Source organism: Brachycentrus maculatus, unplaced genomic scaffold (assembly GCF_059751285.1).
Source record: "Brachycentrus maculatus isolate JH-2025_06_01 unplaced genomic scaffold, ASM5975128v1 h1tg000216l, whole genome shotgun sequence".
Classification (NCBI taxonomy): domain Eukaryota; kingdom Metazoa; phylum Arthropoda; class Insecta; order Trichoptera; family Brachycentridae; genus Brachycentrus; species Brachycentrus maculatus.
Genome location: NW_028280967.1, coordinates 1,676,658 through 1,703,501, shown reverse-complemented (window position 1 = coordinate 1,703,501; position 26,844 = coordinate 1,676,658). Strand labels below are relative to the sequence as shown.

The following is a 26,844-nucleotide window of genomic DNA, read 5'->3' as shown; positions in this document are numbered from 1 at the left end:
GAAAGTCGGATTGGCCAATGGACAGTTGTCGGCACGTAATGAATTATGAGACGGATTTTGCCGCCATCGGTGATAGATGGACGAGTAACGGTGAGATGAAAAAACAAAATGGCTGATTTTCCGGGCGAAATGCCTTTAGTTTTACAACATTTTGATTGTGTCCATATACTTGTGTTCACAAAATCTGGATTATCTCCAATTACAGTAGTTATTTTCATATAATTTTTTGACATCTCATCAAAGATGAAGTTAGTTTTGTCGCGGTAAAATAGTGGTTTAGTTTTGTCAAAACTTGACCAAAAATAAACAGACTTCTTTTTTTTAAATGTTTTTCGCAGATACATTGTGGCACATTTTATGAACTTTATAAAATTAAACGACTTTGTTTTAACCACGTTTTTATTATGAATACACCTTAACCTAACGGTTTCGACAAGAACCTTGTCATCATCAAGGTGATGATTACAACCGTCATAGGCTGGTTTATGTGATCGCTTTATACACGTGTAACATTCACCAATTCTACCCGTGATTGAAAATCACACAACTCAAATTTTTGGAACCTTTATACATATTATTCAAATTCGAAACATACTGCTTGAATTGACTAGAATTTCACTAGAGACATCTATGGTTATTTTTGTGTTAATAGGCGAAAAAAATCTCAACAAACTACTCGTGTTACTGCGTGTGTTAAGATATCGAGAAAATCTTATTACTTTCACGTTTCTGCAAAACAGTTGTATGTAAAACCAGTTTTTAGCAATAGGTAACTCAATACTTATAAGAGCTTTCTTCCTTCTCTTTTTTTTATAACAATGAGAGTTACTTTTTGTTAGATTAGTGAAAGTCACGGTTGAATTCTTTAATTACACGTTATAATATTGAATGACGGTACTTTGAACTTATCGAACGACGATAAATTATCGTGCACAAAAAATATGATTCGACATTTTAGACTAACTAACTAACCGTCACGCTGCTTCCCCGCAGGGGTAGGCAGAGAGATTGCAACGCCACACCACTCTGCCTTTACAAAAAATTTTCATCACTTCCACATTCATAAATATCTCTTTATACATAAATACCCGCCGATTATTTCGACACTTGACCTGATCGTGCCAAGTTTTTCTCGGTCTTCCTCTGTTCCTTTTTCCATACTACATTCGCTTTATAAATTTGTTTTAACGTTCTTTCCTCACCCATTCGTTTCACGTGTCTTAACCATCTCAGCGCACATTTCTTAATTTTATCGATAATGCTTGCCTCAGCCGTATACAGCTTATACTCATGTTTATACTCGAAATCCTCAAAGCGAGTATAAAAATGAACCGCCCGCGAATACTACACACAAAGAGAACAGTGTGTACTAGTATCTACAAAAATAAATTTCACATTTTTAATATACTTTAAGCGTTTTGAAAAATTATTATTTTCAGTTCCACCATTCAAACATCTTATCATACATCGTTTTGTCGACATTTCTGTACATTTCTAAATGCGATTGCGTGATGTATGGGTGTCATTCAATACCGAAAAATATTTTGAAATTTACGTTTTTTTTTTTAAATAATAAAAAGAAAACAGACATCTTAATAAAATTGCCAAATAAAAATGTTCCGCCTCTCGCCATACAAGGAGAACGTACAAAATTGGGAGGCTATAAAGTATTTCGGATAACGATCAAGATTCCGTCGGCTCGTAAAGTGGTATTTTTATTCGGTTATTATAAAGTTTATCAACAAGGTTAGACGGAATGGCTGCTTCCTACACGCAGATAGAGAACAAAGGTGTCGATAAGTTGTAAAACAATAAAAACGGAACAAAAGCGAGAGTCTGCGGCGGGCGCGCCGACGACTATTTTTTTATTTCATTAAAGAAACTTTGTGATGAATTTTCAATCATCTTTGAATTCTCCGTCGTAAAAAATACCAATCGCATAAAAATAGCACCGAGTTCGCGTACAAAATAAGTCGATATTCATATCGTGGTGAATCCCAATTTTTACATAATTTGTCTTGGGCTTGAGCTTTGAGATTTGAGCTTTTCCCTTTCCCCTTTTTAATGGAATGTTACAAATATCTGTTTTTGTTACTCATTAATGTAACTGTTCTGTAAAATTTACAAAAGTAAAGTTTTAACTACAATAAAACATCGCTTTACATTATGTATCTTCTTCAAACCCTTATGGATGGGATGATGCAATGGTGTATAGGGCAATGCATCATATAAACGCGGTGTAATCTTGATCGTTAACACATGAAGGAAAGGTGATCAGCCCTCCGCTTACCAGTCCACGGTAATATTGAATAAAAAATTAAAAAATCACTTTTATTTTTTTGACCCCCACCCCCTGGAAATCGAACCCGGGACATCCAGAACGATAGCCGAGCGTGCTGACCATTACATTACGGAGGCGGACATCATCTAACAGACTGATTTCAATAATTTCGATAATCGTGAAGATAACTTTAATTTCATTAATTGATTCGGCAGTCACTTGCTGGTAATATCTATCCATTTTTAATTTTACTTGGTAAATACCACTATTGGTATTTGCCAATTAAACAAGTAAACCTTTCTTTCAATAATTTTATGCATTCCACAATGCTAACTAAAAAAATATCCTTACCTTTCAAGAACTGTTTTTTTCTCAAAACTAAAAAAAAAAGGTTTTTTTAGTACAAAAACAATTTTTAAAATACAATGACGTCAAATGTTTCCTGGATTTAAAGAAAATTATGTTGCGATTTATCGAATACTGGGCCTAAAATTTGTTGATAAACAAGAAATGAAAATACTTAAACCTTGTATTTTATTATTACTGTATTATGTTTTTGACGTTACTGCATTTTGCCCATTTTTGGCAGAAGAGAGATAATCAAACAGCCAATTACTATAATTAGCCGGTGACGCAATCTAAACCGATTGGATCGGATTTAGAGATCCATCGACAATCAGCGATCGAGTACGATCGACGGCATTGAACAGCACTTTTTACTCCGTCGAAACTTTTCCTCCTGATTCAACTGACACGACAATGAATCATTACCATGACACGGATAAATCAACGGGAACTGCCGACTATATGGGATCTCATTGTCTGTAATGGCGAGCGAAATGATAATTATTATGATTGCGGCATGCGATCCTGGTATCCTGGTATAATTATCGACACATGAATACCATAAATATCGACACATAAATACTAAAAATATCGACATATAAATACCATATTTAACATGCCGCTCACTTCTTTCAACAAGGTCATATATCAAATAACTTGATTTTTCAGGAGATCGTTTTTAAAATTTACAAATATAATGAAATGTATTAAAAATAAATATCAAGCCACTTATTGAACTTTTTACTGTGCAACAGATATTTTTAGGTAAAACCTGACTGTTTTTTCTCCATTTGCAAAATATTTAGTATATTTAAAAAATAGTTAAACAATACATTTTCTTCAAAATGCAAAAACAACACTTTCTGCCCTGTAGCGGGTAAATATTAAGTCAAAAATATGCCGCTTTTGCCGGGATACAGTGCTTTTGTTGGGATATAGTACATTTTCTGGGCATTCTGAAAACATGCACAACTGAAAATTTACGATTTTTGATATATGACGTTGTTGAAAGGAGTGAGCGATATATCAAGTCTAAACGATCAGACACTGTTGGCATTGTGAAATAAATAAAGATTTCGAGCGTGTCCAAATACTTCAATACAATACAATCTAAAGCAAAAATACTACTACTACCACTACCATCACGCCGTTTCCCCGAAGGGGTAGGCAGAAAGGATGGAACGCCACGCTCTTCTGTCCTGACATACACTCCTCGCCTCCTTCACACCCATACATCTAGTCATACATGCCGACTTTTAACACCACCAGATTTTAGGTTCTGATTGATCCTATCGTGCCAAGTCTTTTTCGGTCGTCCTCGTTCTGTTTTCCCGCATTCGCCACATATATTTTCTTAGTCATTCTCTCATTATATATGGTAAATATTGATTTTTGGAAATTAGAGGAGGACATTTATTATTCAGCAATATTTTAACATTGCTGACTAATAATATGGGTATACATTTATTTTAAGAGAGAAATATTTGTGTTTTTTATTATTTACAAAAATACTTCAATTTCATAGTATTTCTGTGACCCTAAGCGGCTCATTATTAAAAATAAGGATCAAATTGTGGTAGAGTGGGTTCGAAATCACAAACTCTTGACTGAAGTGTCCACGAGACTAACCACGGCACCAAAACCCGACACAAAATATAAATAAACAATAAAAAAATATATGAAAGGAAGAAAAAAACATGTACGCCAGTTTTTTTCCCATTCAATTATTCGATTGAATTAGCACCGCCTTAGAGGGTAAAAGCGATTATTCGAATGATTGTAAATGCATGTATGCGAAATAAATAATTCGTTAATTTATCGAACAAGACGTCGGTCGTGTCTACAATGGAATGCCAGGCGATCTGTTGGCTGGCTATACAAGGACTCGCTATGTGCAATCTCTGGCCGAACGATCTGTGCAGGTACAACGCGCACTATGGTTACATAGTTTCCCATGCATTCGAGCAGTGAGTAACTCACATAGACTTGTATAAGCCCGAAGCAACAGTGAAAGTTGTAACGCGACGGGTGTAGCACTTCGATGGTCTGCAATATGGTGTCTGATGTCATCCCAAAACCAAAGGAATATATTATAGAAATCATGGGTGATAAAATCAAACACTATGGCGTTAAATGCATTTTTTTAATTTTAAATAAGACGTTCCGTTTTATAATAAAATATATCCAGATCCATAGGCGAATACATTTTATTTTGGAAGTAGGTATATTGATAAATTATTTTTATATATTTTTTGACTTTTTACCTTTCAATAACTCTATTTTTTCAAAACCATATATTTACTTCAAAGAAAAACATATTTTATCAATACAAAAACTAAAAATTCAATAACGTTAAATGTTGCCTGGGTTTAAAGAAGATTAAGTAACGATTTACCGTATACTAGGCCTTAATCCATGATTTTTTATTGCATTGGATATTTTTTTTTTCTAAAATGTGTATGTTTGCTGACCCATGATTCATACTAAGACTAAAACCGTAGAAATGTTTTAACGTATCATGAATTCATATTCATTTAATATTATTTCCTACAAATTTTTGTCAATATTCTTATTGATTTTAAAGTTACAACATTTTGAGTGTGTCCAAATACTTGTTCACAAAATCTGGATTATCTCCAATTACAGGAGTTATTTTCATATTATTTTTTGACATCTCATCAAAGATGAAGAAGAATATGGAAGTCTGGGCATTTACGGGGCTTACGACCGTCATAGGCTGGTTTAAGTGATCACTTTACACACGTGTAACATTCACCAATTCTACCCATTATTGACAACCACACTACTCAAATTTTTGGAAGTTCTATATATATGAACCAATTTAGAAACCTTGTTCATGAATCACTAGAACTTCACTAGAGACATCTATTGGTGAGATGTAAAATTTTAAAGTTATTGAATTTTGGGATGAATATAAGCTAAATATCAACGATACTTCACGAATGTATCGAAAACCTTACCGGTATGCGGAAGGGTCTAAGACCATTGCATATATACAAATTTCAAGAATGAATGCAATATAGATGTTTATTGATGCGGCAGAATGGTGAACGTTTCACAAGTCGCTCGCTCCTTTCAAGAACGTCATGTATAAAAAATCGTAAATTTTCAGTTGTGCATGTTTTCGGAATGCCCAGAAAATGTACTATATCCCAGCAAAAGCGGCATACTTTTAACTTAATATTTACCCGTTACAGGGCAGAAAGTGTTGTTTTTGCATTTTAAAGAAAATGTGTTGTTTTATTAATTTTTTAAATATACTAAATATTTTTCAAATGGAGAAAAAACATTCAGGTTTTACCTAAAAATATCTGTTGCACAGTAAAAAGTTCCATAAGTGGCTTGGTATTTATTTTTAAAACATTGTATTATATTTTTAAACTTTAAAAACGATCTCCTGAAAAATTAAGTTTTCTGATTTATGACGTTGTTGAAAGGAGTGTGTAAAGCGATCGATTCAGTCTGCCAAATGGCGGGTCGTAAGCCCTGGGATACTCAGACTTCTATCTTCTTCCACAAAAAAGGGAAGAATTATATAATACATGTCTCATATCAAGTTGAGACACCTTTAAAAATGAAAATAAGCTGTTCACCCCAACGCACGCCGCAAGCGACCTCGGCAGAGAGGTAATCTGGTTTCTGGTTGATGGCACAGGCTGCGTCGCGCGTCGGGTCCAGTTAGAAGATGATAATCATCTCCGCTAATCTCGCAATCTGCATCGCGCACTTTCTCCGCGAATGTGGAGATATATGGACACTTTCACACGACTTCTTTCGTCTTACGCAAGATCAACTACCGTTTATTATCAGTGGTTATCTAACTAATTAACTAACTAACTAACTAACCATCACGCTTCTATCCCGCATAGGTAGACATAGAAAACAGCGCTGTCTTTGCGAACATTAATCTCCTCATACCTACTCGCCGATTATTACGACTTCTGACCTGACCACCATGAAATATTTGAAATACTTGATCATGCCAAGTGTTCCCCGGTCTTCCTATGCTTCTTTTTCCAACTACATCCGCCTTACAAATTTGTTATACCGTTCTTTCCTCAATCGTTCGTTCCATAAGTCCAAGTCCATCTCAACACTTATTTTGTATCGTCAATGATTATCACAGCTTTATACTCGCTTGCCACAAAGCGAGTATAAAAATAAACCGCCTGCGAATGTTACACACTAAAATAAAAGTGTGTACTAGTAATCTACAAAAAAGAAATTTCACATTTTTAGTATAATTTCAGGGTTTTGAAAAATTGATATTTTGCGGAGGAACAAACAGATCCTTAGGATCTAGAAAAAGAAGAATTGAATCCGCAGAATTGAGACCAAAGAAGAAAATTGAAAAAATATTTTAATATATTTTTTTAACTCCTTAAATTTCAACAACTCTTTTCTTTTCAAAACCATATCATAGTCGTATAGGAGAAAGTGACCAACTACCAAAACGTAAAATGTTCAGGAGGGCCCATTTTATTCACTTTTGCTTGGCAAGAAAATAAACTTCAATACAGTTAGTAATTTTCAGCAAGACATTATATTATACTTCCAAGATTAAAATCCTTTGAGATTTTTTCAGGGCAATATTAAGCTAGTAAGATATCAAAAGTCAATGATCAAGTTTTTGTACAAAATGCACTTGGTCACTTTTTCCTGTATGACTAGGATATATTTATTTTGAAGAAAAACTTATTTTTTCAATACAAAAACGGCATTTTTAGTAAAAAATTTAATTACGTCAAATGTTACCTGGGTTTAGAGAAAACTAAGTTGCGATTTATCGTATATTGGGCATTAAGTAAGTGAATTGACGACATATTAGTCGAGAAATACTTGCACAACGTCTGGAACGCCCAAGGCGGCATCACCTCGCGTAGGAGCAAGCTAACCTAATGATCCCACCGCCTCAATAAACAGACAACACGTAGTTTTATTGCCTCCTATCCCCGCGACGCATGGCATTATGCTAATTATATAACCACGCTGATGGCTCATTTGTAGGAAACAATAATTATTACAATATAAATGGCTCGAGGAGGAAAGTTCGTATATGGGAGATTTGCATACGAGCGCATGTGGGCAGCCTGTTAGAAAGGATGAAAACACACTGCAGAGGTCACGAGGTAGTAGAGTTTCTATTAGAGCAATGATACTCAACCTTTTTTTTTTCGGGCCGCATACATATACAGTATTTGTAAAGCTACGCGGGCCGCAACACTATACTGGTATGACAAAAAATATCATGAAACCCACCACCCCCGTTTTTTTGAAAACCATTTGAGATTTATGAAAATATGACCAAAACAGAATAATAATAGCGCGCATATTTGTCTGTCAAATGTTTGGTTTTTGGGAATAAATCTAGCGTGTGCAGTAGCAACACTCTTATACCAGATCTGATGTTGACACGACAACAACCATCCTCTTCGGGTTTTCATGTCTGTACGTCAAAGTCGAAATAAATCTCAAGATATACGATTCCATATTTATAGGCCGTTATATTTATAGGTTGGGGGCCGCACAAAAAACCTTGGCGGGCCCGCGGGCCGCAGGTTGAGTATGGCTGTATTAGAGGGTGTGGCGCAATAAGATACATTGCCCAAAAGCGCTGGCAAAACATCTTTATCTTTGATGAGATGTCAAAAAATAATATGAAAATAACTCCTGTAATTGGAGACAATCCAGATTTTGTACACAAGTATTTATTTGGACACACTCAAAATGTTGTAAATAAATTATCTGGTCAAATTATAAGCTTAAATAATAAAAATGAAAATGGTATATTCTGGCGTTTCTCATGTGTGTGATTATAATCCAGGATTCGGACCTCACATACTAATATAAGAGTATCTGCTTGGTAAAAAGCTTCTTTACATCTCACCAATAGATGTCTCTAGTGAAGTTCCAGTGATTCAAGAACAAGGTTTCTAAATTGGTTCATATATATAGAACTTCCAAGAATTTGAGTAGTGTGGTTGCCAATAATGGGTAGAATTGGTGAATGTTACACGTGTGTAAAGTGATCTCTTAAACCAGCCTATGACGGTCGTCAGCCCCGTAAATGCCCAGACTTCCATATTCTTCTTCATCTTTGATGAGATGTCAAAAAATAGTAGTCAGAATAATTGGCGGGTATGCATGAGGAGATCCATTGATGTAGAAAAGGCAAGACAGAGTGATATGGAATTTTATTCTCTCTGCCTACCCTTGCGGTGAAGTGCTGTGAGGATTAGTTATTTAGTTAATTATGCATTTTTAATAAATGTTTCACTTAGTAAATACCACAATTTCTTAAAATCTACTGTGACATGTGTTTCGATGCATTCATCATTTTCAAACACCGGTGTTCGGAAATACGGTGTTTGAAAATGATGCGGAATGCATCGAAACACGTGTCACAGCAGATTTTAAGAAAAAGTGGTATTAACTAAGTAAAACATTAATTAAAAATGGATAGATTTTACCACAAAGTGACTGCCGAATCAATTAATGAAAATAGTTAATGATGCCCTACCATCTTACCTATTCTGTTTTCGAATATTTAATAATCATACAATTTTATTAAAATTAAACACTTGAATATACCACTTTATCGAAATATCATGGAAACTAACCACTCATTTGACTCTCATACACTTAAATTATTACACTCTGTTACAAATAAAGGTCAAGTCATGAATAATTTAGAAAATTTAGAAATACATAAAAATTTTAATTCAGATAAAACAATAATTAACAATATACTGTTTCAAAATTCGTCACCATTATTATCAATGTTTCTTTTTACAGTAGAATGTTGTTCCTTAACCCCCCTACCTATATTTATTAACCTATATATACACCTAAATATATTTTTATTCGTTAGTTTTAATTTGTACCAGAAGATGAAAACAACTATCGTTTTCGAAACTAGTCGTAAATAAAAATAAAACTCGATAAAGTGGTATATTCAAGTGTTTAATTTTAGTAAAATAATCATGTCATTCCACAAAGTTAATGCCGAATCAATAAATAATATAATCATACAAAGTCAACATCTTATTTGACAGTTACTAAGAACATCAGGTACAAGTAATCTAAAATATTGACTCATTATTCTATATTGAATTAAATAAAAACAGTACTTAAGTACTGTAAACCCACATGCAGTATATATTATCATAACTATTCACTGAGTCATTGGGCGATATTGCATACTGCCCGAAGAATCCAGTCATTGCAAGAAGGCAAAAAAACGCACAAATTTGCATACACAACCAATAATTGCACAAAGTCTCTACCATACGTTTATCTTTATAGGGAAAGATAAGTGCAGAGCGGACGTATCGATTGCTCTCAGCGATTTTACGACGAGTTTTTACGCTTTTGTCAGAATCGCATCGTCGGCGAGGGAAGCATTTGATTATCGATAAATTGAATATTAATAGTAATTGGTGAAGTTTATGATGTTCGCTTCATACAGCTTTCGTTGGCCCATTATGTACGTAGGTACAACCGTCGTATTGTATCGTAAGGTCATCTTGATCGACCTCTGTGGTGAATTGCGAAAGGGACATCCCTAACAACCACATTTCGAGATACTGAAGATTAAAATTTTAAGAGTATTGTAAAAAACATAGTACATATTATTTTTTTCTAAATAGAATATTAGGGAGGCGGGAAAGTTCTTTCGTATGTTCAAATAATTGGTATATTTTGAAAATGTTGGTTTTTCTTACTAGAAAGGGTTGATATGTGATTTTGGCAGTATGATTGTCAATTTCGGTAATACGTAGCACATTGTTGACTTCGGTAATGCATAACACATTGTCAACTTCGGCAATATATTGTTTAACACATTGTCAACTCGGTAATAAGAGAATAAATAAGATATTGTGCATTTCGGTCAACTTAGGTTATAAATAACAGCTTGTGAATTTCGATAACATATACTATATTGTCAACTTTGGGGATACATGACACATTGTCAAATTCGGTGATATATAAAACATTATCGACATCGGTAACACATTGTCAACTTCGGCAATATATTGTATACACTGTCAGCTTTGATAATAATACAATATTGTCAATTTTGATTATAAATAACAGCTTGTAAACTTTGGTAACATATACAATATTCTCATCTTTGGCGATACATGACACATTGTCAAATTCGTTAGTATATAAAACATTGATTACTTCGATAATGTATGACATAAGTTAAAAAACTTTTTTGTATAATTCTTAAACTACAGTGCCTGCTGGATTACTCCAATGCTCTTTAAACTATACGAGTATATTTCCACGTAATACAATTCAATGTCCTTTGGTGTAGGGCAGACAAGGTAAACTAAAACGTTCGACTGGCGAACGAATCAAAATATGATTTACGTTAAATCACCTGATCCCTATTCCTGGGTCAACGTTTAAGCATTCGACGCGCTTACGACGAGAGGGCGTATCTATCCGAGTGTTAATAAAGACATGCAATTCGCATGGTAATACGAGAACCTAATACGAAAGTCGGACATGAAAAATAATTGCGTCGGGCCATTCCGTTCGGGCAATGAAATATTCAAATACGTCATAAAGTGCTAGCCGTAAGGGTCTTCGTTATATCGCTCACTCCTTTCAACAACGTCATACATCTAAAACGTCGATTTTCAGCAGTGCATGTTTTCGGAATGTCCAGAAAATGTACTATATCCCAGCAAAAGCGGCATATTTTAACTTAATATTTACCCCTACAGGGCAGAAAGTGTTGTTTTTGCATTTTGAAGAAAAAGTATTGTTTAGTTGTTTTTTTAAATATTGTAAATATTTTTCAAATGGAGAAAAACTCTCCAGGTTTTAGCTAAAAAGATCTGTTGCACAGTAAAAAGTTTAATAAGTAGCTTGATATTTATTTTTAAAACAATTTATTATATTCTCAAGCTTTAAAAACAATCTCTTGAAAAATTTAATATTTTGATTTATGACGCTGTTGAAAGGAGTGAGCGATATTTGAACCCTAAAAGTCAGCTGGTCATCCAATTAAATTATCAAAAATATTTATTTATTTACAGGCTTCTCGTGTAGGGTACATCGGCGGCGCTTATTGCTATGAGGCAATATCTTCCAATCATCCAAAAACAGACTAGTGATACTGGGCAAAGTTTGAACCTTATACAGCCATTTATAAATACATATGTATTCATTCTAACCCTCATCCACACCCAATGGTGCATAGGGCATCTCTTCTTCTTCCTGGCTCCATCCAGACTTATTGTCTTTATAAACTGTTGGGGTCAACTCTCCTCGTCCTCAGGTTGTAGGTCCTTCTGTCATGGGCAAAGTCACCTAGGCCATGTCTTTGAATCATGTTATCTTTCTGTAGCATCCATTAATTCTATGGTCTTCTTCTAGACGCCTTCCGAGGAAGATCCATGGCGATTGCCTGGTTCACAATATGACATTAAAATATAAAAATTTTCACTAAATAATAATATAAAATAAAATCACTACAGATATTAATATGTTCGGTAGAAAAGAGAAAAATTAACGAATGTCTTTTGTGTTACGCCGGAGAGCAGCTTGATGATACGGATTTTGTGACTCATTTCCCCCGTGATAATAGAATGACACAAAATTTTGGGAAGCTGAAATTAAGTTTTTTTTTTAAGGAATAACCCGCAAAGCCTCTACTTTTAGAGACTAGTCTGCAGGTAGGATAGTAAGGACAAAGAAGGTAAATGTGAAAAAGACATCAAAAATACCCAGACCAATTGAAAATAAATATCTCTCGATTTTTTTTTGCAATAGGCGGGAATCGAACCCGCGACGTCAGTTAAAGCCACAGCGCCTATCAAATGCCTTGCAAATGGAAAGTGATACGAAACGTAAAAAGGCAGATAACATCACCGAACATTAAGCGAATACATTTGCTGATTTGCTAGTTTTTCGCTGTTTAAAAAATGAATCATTAAATTTTATTTCTAGATGCATCCATATATTACAAGAGAAAGGAACTATTGCCACAATTTTGAACAACTGTAAATGTAAAATATTGCATTATTAATAAATACAATTTTATATAAGCGGACAATAAATTACATAACAAAGCGTGCCTTCTAGCAAAATAAGGTAATAAATAAAAAGTGCATAACAATATGTTAATAATGAGTTGGTTTCGCCGCAAAATAATCAATTTTGAACACTGACCAAATGAGTTGTAAATTACACGGCCAATTTAAATGCACATTCCGTCTAAAAAGAATTATCGCTTTCAAAAATAATCCCGATCAACCCTTTGGTTGTCAGGACTTTTATTTATTTATTTATTTAAAGTTCATGTACAGAAAATAAATAAGTACATTTGCGGGCTTATTGCTAAAAAGCTATACTTATGTTCTAACCAACCAAAATCAGACAAGTGATATTGATCAAAACGTTTGATACCATATACTTATAGCTGTTTGCAATCAGAGGGTAGATAGTAATTGAACATAAAAAAAACAAAGATTACAAATAAACATTTAAAAAAACATAAATTACAAAAGATGATAATAAGGAGTGGAAAGGAAAAAGCGAGTTTAGGGAAGGAGGTAGAGGAAAAAGGCAGGAGGTTTGATGGACAGTTAGGATTCTAATGATAAATAGTAATGTCTCTTTCTTTTGAGGTTACTATGCCATTCAAATGATTGTCAGCCTCCGTAGTGGAATGGTTACCACGCTCGGCTACCGTTCTGGAGGTCCCGGGTTCAATTCCCAGGGGGAGGAGGGTCAAATAAATATAAGCGATTTTTTCACTCTGATTTATTCAATACTACCCTGGACTGGTACCTGAAGCGGAGGGCTGATATTCGTCATGTGTTAACGATCAAGATAACACTGCGTTTATATGATGGAGTGCCCTATGCACCATTGGGGTGCAGGTAAGGGTTTGAAGAAGAATAACTAATTGTAAGATGTACCTGTAATTGGTAAATAGTCAATAATTCTAAATGTATACGGTTTTGAACAAAAATAAAAATAAATCGAAAATTTTCGCACAACCCCGAAGGAATCCCTAGCAATTGAGAACATATCTAAAACTTTTACAAATCATGTCATCAGATCCAGCGGATCCGATATTTCTCGCTAGAGTACCGAAAGCCGATATATCAGATCTTGGTAACCAAAGGGTTAAAATTAATTGCTGGGCATTTAACTAATCCCGAACTGCAGCGAAAGGTGATTAAAATCTGACCTTCATATGCAGTTTTTGCATTCACATTGCGAACCAACACGTATCAGAAATTTGGCTTATTATCTCCCATGCTTGAATGCTATTCGATATTTATCTGGCATTTAGATGTTGCTAAAATCGAATAATGATTGCGGAAGTAATAAAGTGAAGGAATTAAGACATAATCTAGTATATAATAACACATCAACAATATAGTTTTTCCACATTAATTTTATTTGACCGTTGATTTATTGTATATAATTTTTCTGACAAAATATTTTAAACTGAATAAATTTGAATATTATATTTTAATAATAATTACACCTAATATATCGCTCACTCCTTTTAACAACGTCATATATCAAAAAACTTGATTTGTCAGGAGAACGTTTTTAAAGTTTAAGAATATGATAAAATGTATTAAAAATAAATATCACGCCACTTATTGAACTTTTTACTGTGCAACAAATCTTTTTAGGTAAAACCTGAACGTTTTTTCTCCATTTGAAAAATATTAAGTACTTATATTTAAAAAAAATAATTAAACAATACATTTTCTTCAAAATGCAAAAACAACACTTTCTGCCCTGTAGTGGGTAAATATTAAGATAAAAATAAGCCGCTTTTGCTGGGATATAGTACATTTTCTGGGCATTCTGAAAACATGCACAGCTGAAAATTGACGATTTTTGATATATGACGTTGTTGAAAGAAGTGAGCTATGTGTTAAGCGTTTTAAGTAAAAATTTTATGATTATAATAAATCACACTTAAAAGCATTACCATATCTTATATGAAATTATAATTATAATACACTTAAATATAAAACACTACTTAAAGATAGATGAAATAAAATCATGGTTTTCAACCCCTGTCTGGTTGTGTATATAATGATGCAAGGGAGCTGGCGGCCGACAGAAAAGTCTAGAGACTTTTGTGGACTCCATATGCTCCACAAAGGGAGCGGATATGATAAAATAAAATAAAAAAATAGATATTCTTGATGTTCCGAGTCTCATTATAGAATATAAAATCTGTAATCAACACTTCTTAATATATCTTTTTTTGATTGTTTATTTTTTACCTTTTTTTTTATATTTATTATCTTATTTACTTTTTTTTTGTTAATCATTTTTTTTATTTATTCGTTTATTCATTTATTTCTTTTTTGGTTTTACATATTTTATTTTTATCAGAAAAGGATATTATTTTATCAGATAAGGAGAAAAAAAATATGCAACTTTAATTATATGTTCCTAAGTAATAAGGGCACGAATTGAGAGGTTGAAATTAAAGCATCGAAACGTGTTTCATGCTGTTAAGTAAGAATGGAGACGGAAACACAAGCTTTAACAGCAGAAACTCTAATAGTGCAGGGGAACACACCCCCTCGACTCCAAAACAACAACGTTTAACACTAATAACGTGACGAACAGTTTATGAATTGCAAAATAGCTACAAAAAGGCTTATTCATAGTCATGATAATTTAACTTGGGGAATGATTCAGACCCCTATGAATCGATGCTTTCTTTGGAAACGATCTCCAGACCAATTATTATATTTTGGAACTAACTTTTACTTTATTATAATTACTTGTTCGAATGGTGATATAAGGAAAAATGCAATGCGATAAGCAATTATGGATAAAATTATTTTAAAAAATGTGTCAAACGGTTTTGGCATGTAAATCGAATGAGTGAAGAATGAACAGTAAAACAAAATTATGAGGCTAATGTGGTTGGTAATGGAAGCAGATGAAGACCAAGGAAAACTTGGCATTATCAGGTATGTATAACACTTGAAAGCGACCGGATCAGAAATCGAAATAATCCTTGGCATGATCAAGTATTTCAAATACTGAGGAAAATAAAATACACTTTGAGAAATTTGAGATTATGTAGATTTGTGAACAAGTATTTGGACATACTCAAAATATTGTCAACTATTATTCATCGTTACTTTATTACGGATTCCTTTAACCTTTAGCCGCCCAGTGGTCCTTTAAGGGACCGGGGATTTGAGTCGTTCATTGCCCACCGGTCCCTTACAGAAGCGGTGATTGTGATGCATTTCGCTATTGGATTACACTGATTTACGACAACAGTATTGAAAAAATTAATATAAGCTTATGTAAATAATGTCTTTGAGATACCGATCCATTATTTTATTTTTGGTTCCGATAAATATTTTAGTCATGATGCAAATAGTGTTTATACCTGCATTACATGATTGACTATTGGGAGATGCGTTGTGATTTATTAGGCGGACCATAATAAAACAATTAACTACTACTACTACTACTACTACCATCACGCCGTTTCCCCGCAGGGGTAGGCAGAGATGATGGAACGCCACACTCTTCTGTTCTGACATACACTCCTCGCCTCCTTCACATCCATACATCTAGTCATACATGCCCTCCGATTACGCAGACTTTTGACACCGCCAGATTTTAGGTTCTGATTGATCTGATCGTGCCAAGTCTTTTTTGTCGTCCACGTTCTGTTTTCCCTCTCACATTCGCCACATATAATTTCTTAGCTGCTTTATTACGGTTAACAATCTTTTATTTTGATAATGCTTTTTATTTGACCTGAAAATGACAACTAATTTTAGAGATATAATTATTTTTATATGAGTTGCGCGTAGGTGGCAAGTCGCGATAATTTTCCACAAAAATGCTTGGGCAGGGCGCTACCCATATGGAGCGCATGAGCGTCTAAAGGTTAATTGACAGGGTTTAGTGAAGCGTGTTAGTATTATTTTTTGACATCTCATCAAAGATGAAGAAGAATATGGAAGTCTGGGCATTTACGGGGCTGACGACCGTCATAGGCTGGTTTAAGTGATCACATTACACACGTGTAACATTCACCAATTCTACCCATTATTGACAAACACACTACTCAAATTTCTTCCATATTCTTCTTCATCTTTGATGAGATGTCAAAAAATAATATGAAAATAACTCCTGTAATTGGAGATAATCCAGATTTTGTGAACAAGTATTTGGACACACTCAACATGTTGTAAGCGTGTTAGTATTATAAGAGTATATAATAAATATTTTGAGAACAGCACCCCACATCCGAGCACTATGAATAACGGCGGGAGAGCGCACACACTCACATTAGCGAGTCGCTCGTATTTAGTTTGAGAACGTTTCCCAAGGATTGCACGAGGTAGGTCCATACCTAATTACACACCGGCTCACGGGGCGATGTTTCAGACATTTCAAGTGCCCGAACGTGCCCGGCCCACTAGAGATTGCGAGACCTGCTATATTCAATTTTAATGACGTGTTAGAAGGCTCATACATCAACAAAACATAACATGATTTAAATTAAAAAAATCAGTTTTAATTTATTATTAGATTAAAACCAATATTTTTAGCTTTTCCACTTTTTTATTTGACCAGCGACCGGGTTTCGTCGTTACCGACATCATCAGACTGTCTGATGATGTCGGTAACGATGATGTCGGTAACGATGGTATCGTTACCGACGATACCGTGATGATACCGTGACGATACCGACGTTACCGTGATGTCGGTCTGATGATGTCGGTAACGACGAAACCCGGTCGCTGGTCAAATAAAAAAGTGGAAAAGCTAAAAATATTGGTTTTAATCTAATAATAAATTAAAACTGATTTTTTTAATTTAAATCATGTTATGTTTTGTATCTAATAATAAATTAAAAATGCAATTCCATCACGAAGTGTCAGTGGATAATATAAATCTATTAAAAAATTAAGTAAAAGAACAATAACAAAAATATGGCCTCGCTTTAAATAAACATAAAGATTACGATAAAATGCAACTCACATATAAAAAAAACTAACTTACTAACTAACTAACCATCACGCCGCTTCCCCGCAGGGGTAGGCAGAGAGAATCGAACGCCACACCACTCTGTCTTTGCAAACATTCTTCGCCTCTTCTACATTCATGCATCTCCTCATACATACTCGATGATTATTACGATTCCTGATCCGGTCGCTTTCATGTATTTGGCATACCTGATTGTGTCAACTTTTCCTCGGTCTTCCTCTACTTCTTTTTCCAATTACTTTTGTTTAACCGTTCATTTCTCACTCATACGTTCCACATGTCCAAACACACCTTTCTTAATTTTATCGATAATGCTTATCGCAGCCTCGCATTCTTTCCTTATTTCATCATTCGAACATCTATCAAACATCGTTTTGCCACACATTCGTCTGAGGGATCGCATTTGGACTGCATTCAGTCTGCTTTCATCATTCTTTTCCCAACTCCATGCTTCGCTTCCATACATAAAGGTTGGAATATTAAAAAAAAACTGTGATTATCAATTAGAGAATAACTATCATTGAGGGGTTGGCCTACCTTGGCTTGTGATAAGTCGGGTTGCTGTTCGTCTTGAGGATGTCGGCATTGGGCATGGACGTCGGAAGGGCATGGTCACGCTCCAAGTCCGCTTCGTAGCCCTCGAACGGCAGGTGCTTTCCGGGGATAGGTTCAACTGAAAACAGAAAAAACATATACTTAGTATGAAAGCAATAGGAAATCAAACAATACATAGATTAGAAATTTAATAATTCAATTCAAACCCTTATCCGCACCCCAATGGTGCATAGGGCACTGCATTATGTAAACACAGTGTTATCTTGATCGTAAACACACGAAGGAAAGGTGATCAGCCCTCCGCTTTGGGTACCAGTCCAGGGTAATATTGAGTAAATATTAGAGTGAAAAAATCACTTATACTTTTGTACGGAGGCGGACAAAAAAAACCTATATGAGAAATAAGTACAATTGGTGAAAAGAGGTGAAAAGGTTGTCAAAAGAAGATGCTAAATCGAATTACTAGGAGAGCGTAATAATAATAATATAATAGAAACGGAGTCCTGGTTCCAAACCTTACGTATGGAAGTCAAGCATGGAGTCGGCAAAAGAAGGATGAAAGTAGACTAAATGCAGTCGAAATGCGATCCCTCAGACGGATGTGCGCCAAGTAAGATAGATGTTCGAATGGTGAAATAAGGAAAGAATGCAAGGCTGAGATAAGCGTTTTCGATAAAAAAATAAAAATAAAATGTGTGTTGTGATGGTTTGGACATGTGGAACGAATGAGTAAGGAAAGAACGGTAAAAAAAAATATGAAGCGAATGTAGTATGGAAAAAGCAACAGAGGAAGACCGAGAAAAACTTGGCATGATCAGGTATGTCAAATACTCGAAATCAGTCATATCAGGAGTCAAAATAATTGGCGGGTATGCATGAGGAGATTCACGAAGAATATTGTTTTTCGGTGTTTTCAGAAAAAAATCAGTTACGTAAAATATTACCTGGATTTAGAGAAAATTAAGTTGCGACTCAACGAATACTGGGCCTTAATAAAAAGGTAAGATAGAATAAGCGCGTGTAAGCAAATTTGAAAACGAAAAAAAAATACAGTGGAACCTCTCATAACGAGTAATTCGGATAACGAGCAATAAAACGTGAAAAAGTTGCTCCCTTAACGAGCGAAATTTCGCATAACGAGTTTTACAGAGAAAGGTCAAGTCCCCTTTTCACGACTTTAACTAGTGAGCCGGGACTCCCGCGCCAGTCAAAACAAATAATGTTTCGCTTAACGAGCGTTTCGCTTAACGAGTAATATTCTGAAACGAATTATGCTTATGATCCACTTTATTAAAAATTGGGCATACTGCGAGAGCGGATGGCGAATTAAAAAAGTTATCAGCGGGCGAGGGAAGGAATTGATTTCGCGATTTCGGGGATAATTTTCCCACTGATAAACTCGTCCGAATGCTGAATCGGACAGATTTTTAATTGGATTCCGTCGCCGTGTCATTCGTCGATTCACAATTGTACAATTGTCACCGAAATAGCCGACCTCTCTATCCCTCTCTCTATCTCAGGGGGTGTGTTTCCCTAGGGATGTCGCTAATCTCGGCGACTAATCATAAATTAATTGGTGTAATCCATTGTGACAAAGCCAAGACACTGCTCTTCTCCGTGGAATAATGCCACCATTTCAAAGAGAGCTGTAAGAAAAACGCGACGGAGGCATAATCGATCTCTGTCTAATTGGGTAAAAATCAAAAATAATAAAACAAGGTGGCTTGGCTTGGTGGGTCTCTGCTAAAAAAATAGCATGTTAATTATGTTTATGAATTTGTAAACGAATGCACCTATATATGTATGTCTTTACGAGTAAATGCAGTGGGCTGCACAGAGAATCAATTAAGGTAGGCAGTAGAGGTAGGTAGTAAGGTGAGCTGGGTAATACTAGTGTAGGCAGTAGAGGTAGGTAGTAAGGTAAGCTGGTACTACTTACTAGGGTAGTATCAGCTTACCTTAGTACCCCTATTGTCTATGTTTCCACTGATAAGAAATAAAAATAAAAATAAGAAACAGCTCCTATCGCTCTTCAATCATCAACGTCCCAAAGCCCCAACTCTAAAATTTAGAATTAGCTTCACATACAGTGTTTGAAAACGATGCGGAATGCTTCGAAACGCGTGTCACAATAGATTTTAAGAAATAGTGGTATTGACCAAGTAAAAGGAAATAATTTAATACAGAATTAAAACCAAATTTAATTTTGCTCACTCATAGAAATGATTATAACGGAACGTCAGAAGTCAAAACATTTCTCTGAGCGGCAGACGGCCCGACGTTTGGTTCATGAACGTAAAGTAATTAACATGAAAGTTTTCGGATTCGGATGGAACAAGCACTGGATAGGTAAGCATTATCCCCTTCATACGTGATTAGTTTCACTTAACCAAATTATACCATTCCTGCGTTCAAACAACGAAATAGGAATCGCATTAGGGAAAAAGTTGCCCAGCAATGGTTGCCTTAGTGGATTAAAAATTTTAATGGATTAATATCAATTATTTAAATGGACTCCAAAATTTTAAAGATGGATACGTTGGGAGAACAAAAGGTGTCGGAAGACCCCAAAAGAGATGGTCCTACGGTCGCTGTGGGGGGTAGAAACTGACTGCAAGCAGCAACCGACCGGAGGAAATGGAAAATAGGGGAAGAGGCCTATATCCAGCGGACGACAGAGGGCTCATGAAGAAGAAGAAGATTAAAATTCACGTTCCAACAAATCGGCTGTCCAAACTCAAAACACAGTAAGAGACATTTTTTTTGTAGTATGTTTTTGTTGCATTTTTGGACTAAGTAGATTCTACTTAGTCCAAAAATGCAAAAAAACGTACTACAAAAAAAAGTCAATTACTGTGTTTTAAAATTGGACAGCCGAAATGTTAGTGAGAACATTTTCAGCTCTTATCTTATCTTAAGGGGGTCCCAAAAGTACCCGACCTAATAGAGGTGATACAAAAAACAAGAAGGAATATCCCGCAAAGCCTTAACTTTAAGAGGTTTGTGTGCAAGTAGGATAGTAAGGATAGGGTAGGTAAATGCTAAAATTGAATTACAAACACCAAGAGTATTGAAAAAAAACTAAAAAAAAAAATATTTTTTAATTGGTGGGAGTTGAACCTGGGAGTGGGACCTGTCTTAAGTCAAACTCAACTATAGATGGTGCTGAGAACTATAAAAGCATTTCATTGAAGGATATATACAACTTGAGTATTGAAATTTGAGTATTGTGGTTGTCAATCAAGTTATAATGGAGAATGTTACACGTGTATAAAGTGACAATTTAGACCCTATGACGGGTCACATTTATTTAATTGCACTTTCATATTCTTTTTTAATTTTTTTGTATGTATTAATTTTAAATCAAATCACAGATATTTATGGCATTTTCAAACGAATGTTTCCTTTGAAAATGCCATAACTAGGCGAAACAATTGTCACAATATCAATTTTTGATGTATTTTTGTTAATAAAATACAACTTAGTAGACTCAAAAAATCTGTGTTGGATTTGAAATTAATTCACAAATTGAAATGGAGTTCTACAAATTAAACGCCAAATCTATAAATAATTCCATATTCTTCTTCACTCATGTTGAGTTGTCAAAATGTAAAAATAACTCTTAATTGGAGAAAATCCAGATTTGTGAACGTGTATTTGGACACCCTCAAAATGTTGTAAAGCATAATTTCTTGTAGAATAAAATAACAACTATGGAGAATAAAATAACAACTATAGAACAAAATCTTTCTGGTAGAATTAAAAAAATTATAATCATATTTTCAACCCCTGTTTTGTTGTGTGTATAATATACAATTTTGTCAAGCCTCACACGAGTCTGATAAAATACTGGTCAAATAAAATTCATGTGGAAAAAACTACATACTTAGTTGTTCTTTTATTCTATAAAATGCAGTTGCACCAAGAAATGTCAGTACAAAACTTAAGTATAATTACTAACTAACTTATTAACTAACCATCACGCCGCTTCACCACAGGGGTAGGCAGAGAGAATAGAACGCCACACCACTCTGTCTTTGCAAACATTCTTCGCCTCTTCCACGTTCATGCATCTCCTCATGCATACCCGCCGATTATTACGACTCCTAACCTGGCCACTTTAAAGTATTTGGCATACCTGATCGTGCCATGTTTTTCTCGGTCTTCCTCTGCTCCTTTCCCCAATTACATTCGCCTCATACATTTGTTTTACCGTTCTTTCCTCACTCATTCGTTCTACATGCCCAAACCATCTCAACACACCTTTCTTAATTTTTAATTTCTTTCTTTAAACAATATATCAAAGAATAATTTGGACACATTAAATCTATTATACCATAGAATTTATATAGACGAATACATGAAAAGGAATACAATAAAAGAAAACAAAAAAGCAATAAACCCCCGAGAAAATATATAGCAGGTCATCCCTCAATAGAACAGTAAGCATTTAACCCTTCCCTTGCGGTGCTAAAAACTTCCGCGTGCACTGGTGATATGTATTTTATACACCATGTGAAAATTTGATTTAAAAACGGGAAAAATGTGGATATTCTTAAAGGTTGCTTTTATTGACCATGGCTAAGTTGAAATATGACAATTTTGTAGCGTTAGCTCTGGTAATTATCTGAAAACGAGAAAAAATACATCGCAAGTAACCGCAACAGCTAGCGTAGCGACATGACCGCCGCTTAAGATAATCTGCGCACTACTGGCGCAACTAAACACGCAACGACATGCGCGTATAATGACACGAGAAACGTTCGGGTATTGGTGATTTTATGCCCGATTTTTTCATAAATTATTTAATTCCGTATAATACTTTTATGTAATACATAATTATATTACGGAGGAATACAATTCGTGCTGGTACCGACACTAATGTATGGAAGCGAAAAATGGAACTGGCAAAGGAAGGATGAAAGCAGAGTGAACGCTGTTGAAATGCGCTCCCTCAGACGAATGTGTGGAAAATCATTGTATGACAGAATTAAAAACGAAGATATAAGAAAAGAATGTAAGGCTGAACGAGGAATAATTGAAAAGATTAGGAAGAGTACTTTACGGTGGTATGGACATGTGGAGCGAATGGATAACGAGAGAATGACTAAGAAAATATATGTGGCGAATGTGAGAGGGAAAACAGAACGAGGACGACCGAAAAAGACTTAATTAATCAGAACCTAAAATCTGGCAGTGTCAAAAGTCTGCGTAATCGGAGGGCATGTATGACTAGATGTATGGGTGTGAAGGAGGCGAGGAGTGTATGTCAGGACAGAAGAGTATGGCGTTCTATCCTCTCTGCCTACCCCTGCGGGGAAACGGCGTGATGGTAGTAGTAGTAGTAGTTGTAGGAATACAAAAATTTTGAGCCAGTATCTATTATATTTTATATTAATATTTTCATTTTAAATGTCAAATACTACTAAATACATACCACCGAGAAGGTTAAAGGGCGGGGCATTCGTTATTGCGAAAGTTTACAGAAATCCCTCCCCGGATAGTGGTGTTTAGAGGTCTACGTATGTTTCTATTATTTTACTGCCTCCTGTCTGTTTGCACATATATTTGATCCTTTATCGGCCATAAAGGATCGCAAAGCAGTCCCCAGTGAGCGAAAACAGAGTGCCGATATATTTTCTTCCAGCCCACCCCCTCGGAAGAACGATATTCATGCTCGATGCGTTTTATCGCTCCTGGTTGTCCCAGATTCCAGAAGACTCGCATACCAGGGCTGGAATCACGGGGAAGAGATAACGCGTCAACTACGTAGTATTGGTAAATTTACTTATTTCATTAATTGATTCGGCAGTCGCTTTGTGGTAGTATATCACTATAAGCCAAGGGTCGTCAACCTTTTAATGCCTACCCGCCCACGTTTGCTTATTTTTCATGGTTAAAATTCCCCGACCGCTTACTTTCGCTTACTTATCATGATTAATATTTCCCTACCGCTCACTTTTGCTTATTTTTCATAGTTAAAATTTCCCTACCGCCCACTTTTGTTTATTTTTTTATGTTTTAAGTTCTCTTTTGCTTATTTTTCATAGTTAAAATTCCCTACCGCCCACTTTTGCTTATTTTTCATGGCTAAAATTTCCCCATCGACCGCTTTTGCAAAAGCAAAAATCGCCCATCACGGACAGGTTGACGACCCGTGCTATAAAATATCAAAATCAGAAATAGTCAGCCGGATAAAACGAGCAAGAATAGCATTCAATAAGAAGTCTATTTTGATAATCTAATAATACAAATTTCAAAACAAGAAAAACCTTAGTCAAAATTCTAATCTGGAGCGTGCTGTAGTATGGAGGCAAAACGTGGACTATCTGGCAAGCAAGACGGAGGCGGCTGGAGGCGTTTGAAAAGTGATTCTACAGGCGCATGTGGGGTATGTTGGGGTCGGTTTTCAATAATGCGGTTTGATTTTGTACGAGTACAGAAGGTGATACATACTCGTAAAATGTAAAAAGGGGTGCGCACGAAGCATATGATTTTATCAGGATAGCATAAATATACATGGGATGTACATACACGCGATGAAGAGCAGTGTAATAGGGGAGTGATATTTGTTGTTTTAAATTGATTATTCTAAATAAACTGACTGATGTAACCAACACAAAAAAAAACAGTTGTTTAAAAGGGATGTTATAGATGAACTTCAATGACACGACTATCAAAGTAATCGGGCAATAAAGAAACTACCTAGGTCATTGAACCAGAATAGATTTTTAAGACAAGATTGTAAGATTTCACTGAATATTTTCATATTTTGTGGATGATAAGTTTGCAATCATGTCAACTCTGTGCCACGGCAACCCATTTGCCATGTCCACCCAGTTGCCATGTCAACTATGTGCCATAGCAACCCAGTTGCTATGTCAAATCATTTGCCATCTCAACTCTGTGCCATAGAAACTCAGTTGCTATGTCAAATCAGTTGCCATGTCAACTCTGTACCACGGCAACTCTGTGCCACGGCAACCCAGTTATACGCCATCCAATATAGACATTGTTCAAAAGACTGAGTTTATAACCAGCTGTCGTTGGATCCTAAAACCCTGTTAAAATGAATGTGTTATTGAATATGGTAAGAAAAGAGGAATGCAAAGGGAGAGGAACAGATATATGCACGATTGAAAGCTGCATCAAATTCAGAAACGTCGACAAAACGCTCGCGACGCCCCATAAAACGTCGCGATCGGGAAAACCATCAAAACCTGGTGACTTTGATCAACGGTGGAAACAGCCTTCCGTCACATTGCACAATCGCGAAATCGAGCAGGAAAAAGGTAGAGAGAACACGGCTATCGGGGCGCGAAGATAGACTGCGAGGGAACACGAGATTTACCGCGAATGCAATAAAGTTGATGTACTTTGTGCTGGGGTGGACGATCGCGAAACGGCAGGGGGCAGAGCCGCGTGCCCTGCGGCACCCCGACGCACTAAAGCCCTGTCACCCGGAATGTGTAATGAACAGACACGGGGCCGCGCGCGGGATGGCGGAATATTCGTCGATACTCGGAACTGTGCTCAATGCCTAATGTTCACTGCGCTGAAGCCTTCTCAGAATTACAACGAAGTGAAAATTTTGGATTTTCAAAAAAAAAATACACACTCGCAAAAAATTGTCACTATGCTGTCTTTGAGAGTCAACGAGTGTCGTTCGTACATGGAATGCGATCATAAAATGTAGGAATTATTATAGTTACCAAAAAAAAACGTTATTATTATCTGAGCAGTCATTATGAGAAACTACTCAAGCGACGAACGACATTAAAGAAATGTCATTGAAGCAGTATTTTACAAAAATAGCATTAAATTAAATATCTAAAACCGGTTTTATAATTATAGATTTTTTGTGAAAAAGTTGTTGTAGTTTTATTATAAACTAATAAATATTGTACTAAATGATTTTAAAAATATATATTTTAACGAGGAAAAATACAATATCAATCAATGTATTGTTTTTTTATGCAAATTATCTTAATACTTGACAACATTTTGAGTGTGTCCAAATACTTGTTCACACAATCAGGATTATCTCCAATTACAGGAGTAATATTTATATTATTTTTTGACATCTCATCAAAGATGAAGAAAAATAGGTCGTCAGCTCCGTAAATGCTTCCATATTCTTCTTCATCTCTGATGACATTTAAAAAAATAAAATATCTGAATACAGTTCATTAAGTAGTGTTTGCAAAGGCAGATTCGTGTGGCATTCTATTCTCTCTGCGTACCCCTGCGGAGAAGGGGCGTGAGTTTAGTAAGTCAGTTTAACAAATAAAAATATCGAGTCAAGAAGTCATGGATGTTGATTTTTAAAAAAATTATACATTATATTTCTACATTGAGAAAGTCGAATAAAAGACCACCCAGGATATTTTTACTATCATTTCATCCCTGCCTTTTCAGGGATAGCGTTTCATATTCAAGTGGCGTGCTCTCGACGGGAGTACGGGGTTGGTTGTATGACACAAAAGCGGCGTGGGTGTCGATGATGATGATCATCGAATTAAAATAGATAAATGTATTGTTACTGTCTATTGTTTTCCACCGATCCGATTCAGAATAATAAAGAACCCACAGACATAACTAGGCCCGTTTGCAAT

General features: G+C 35.4%; 1 protein-coding gene across 1 annotated transcript in view; it reads right to left on the bottom strand.

Annotated features, from left to right (window-relative positions):
* Positions 1–26,844, bottom strand: part of LOC148306972 (uncharacterized) — a 571,830-nt gene that overhangs the window by 22,514 nt on the left and 522,472 nt on the right. Inside the window, exon 3 of the mRNA XM_088264106.1 lies at positions 18,212–18,347. Coding sequence (XP_088120232.1) covers positions 18,212–18,347 — 136 coding nt within the window. The remainder of the gene's footprint in view (positions 1–18,211; positions 18,348–26,844) is intronic.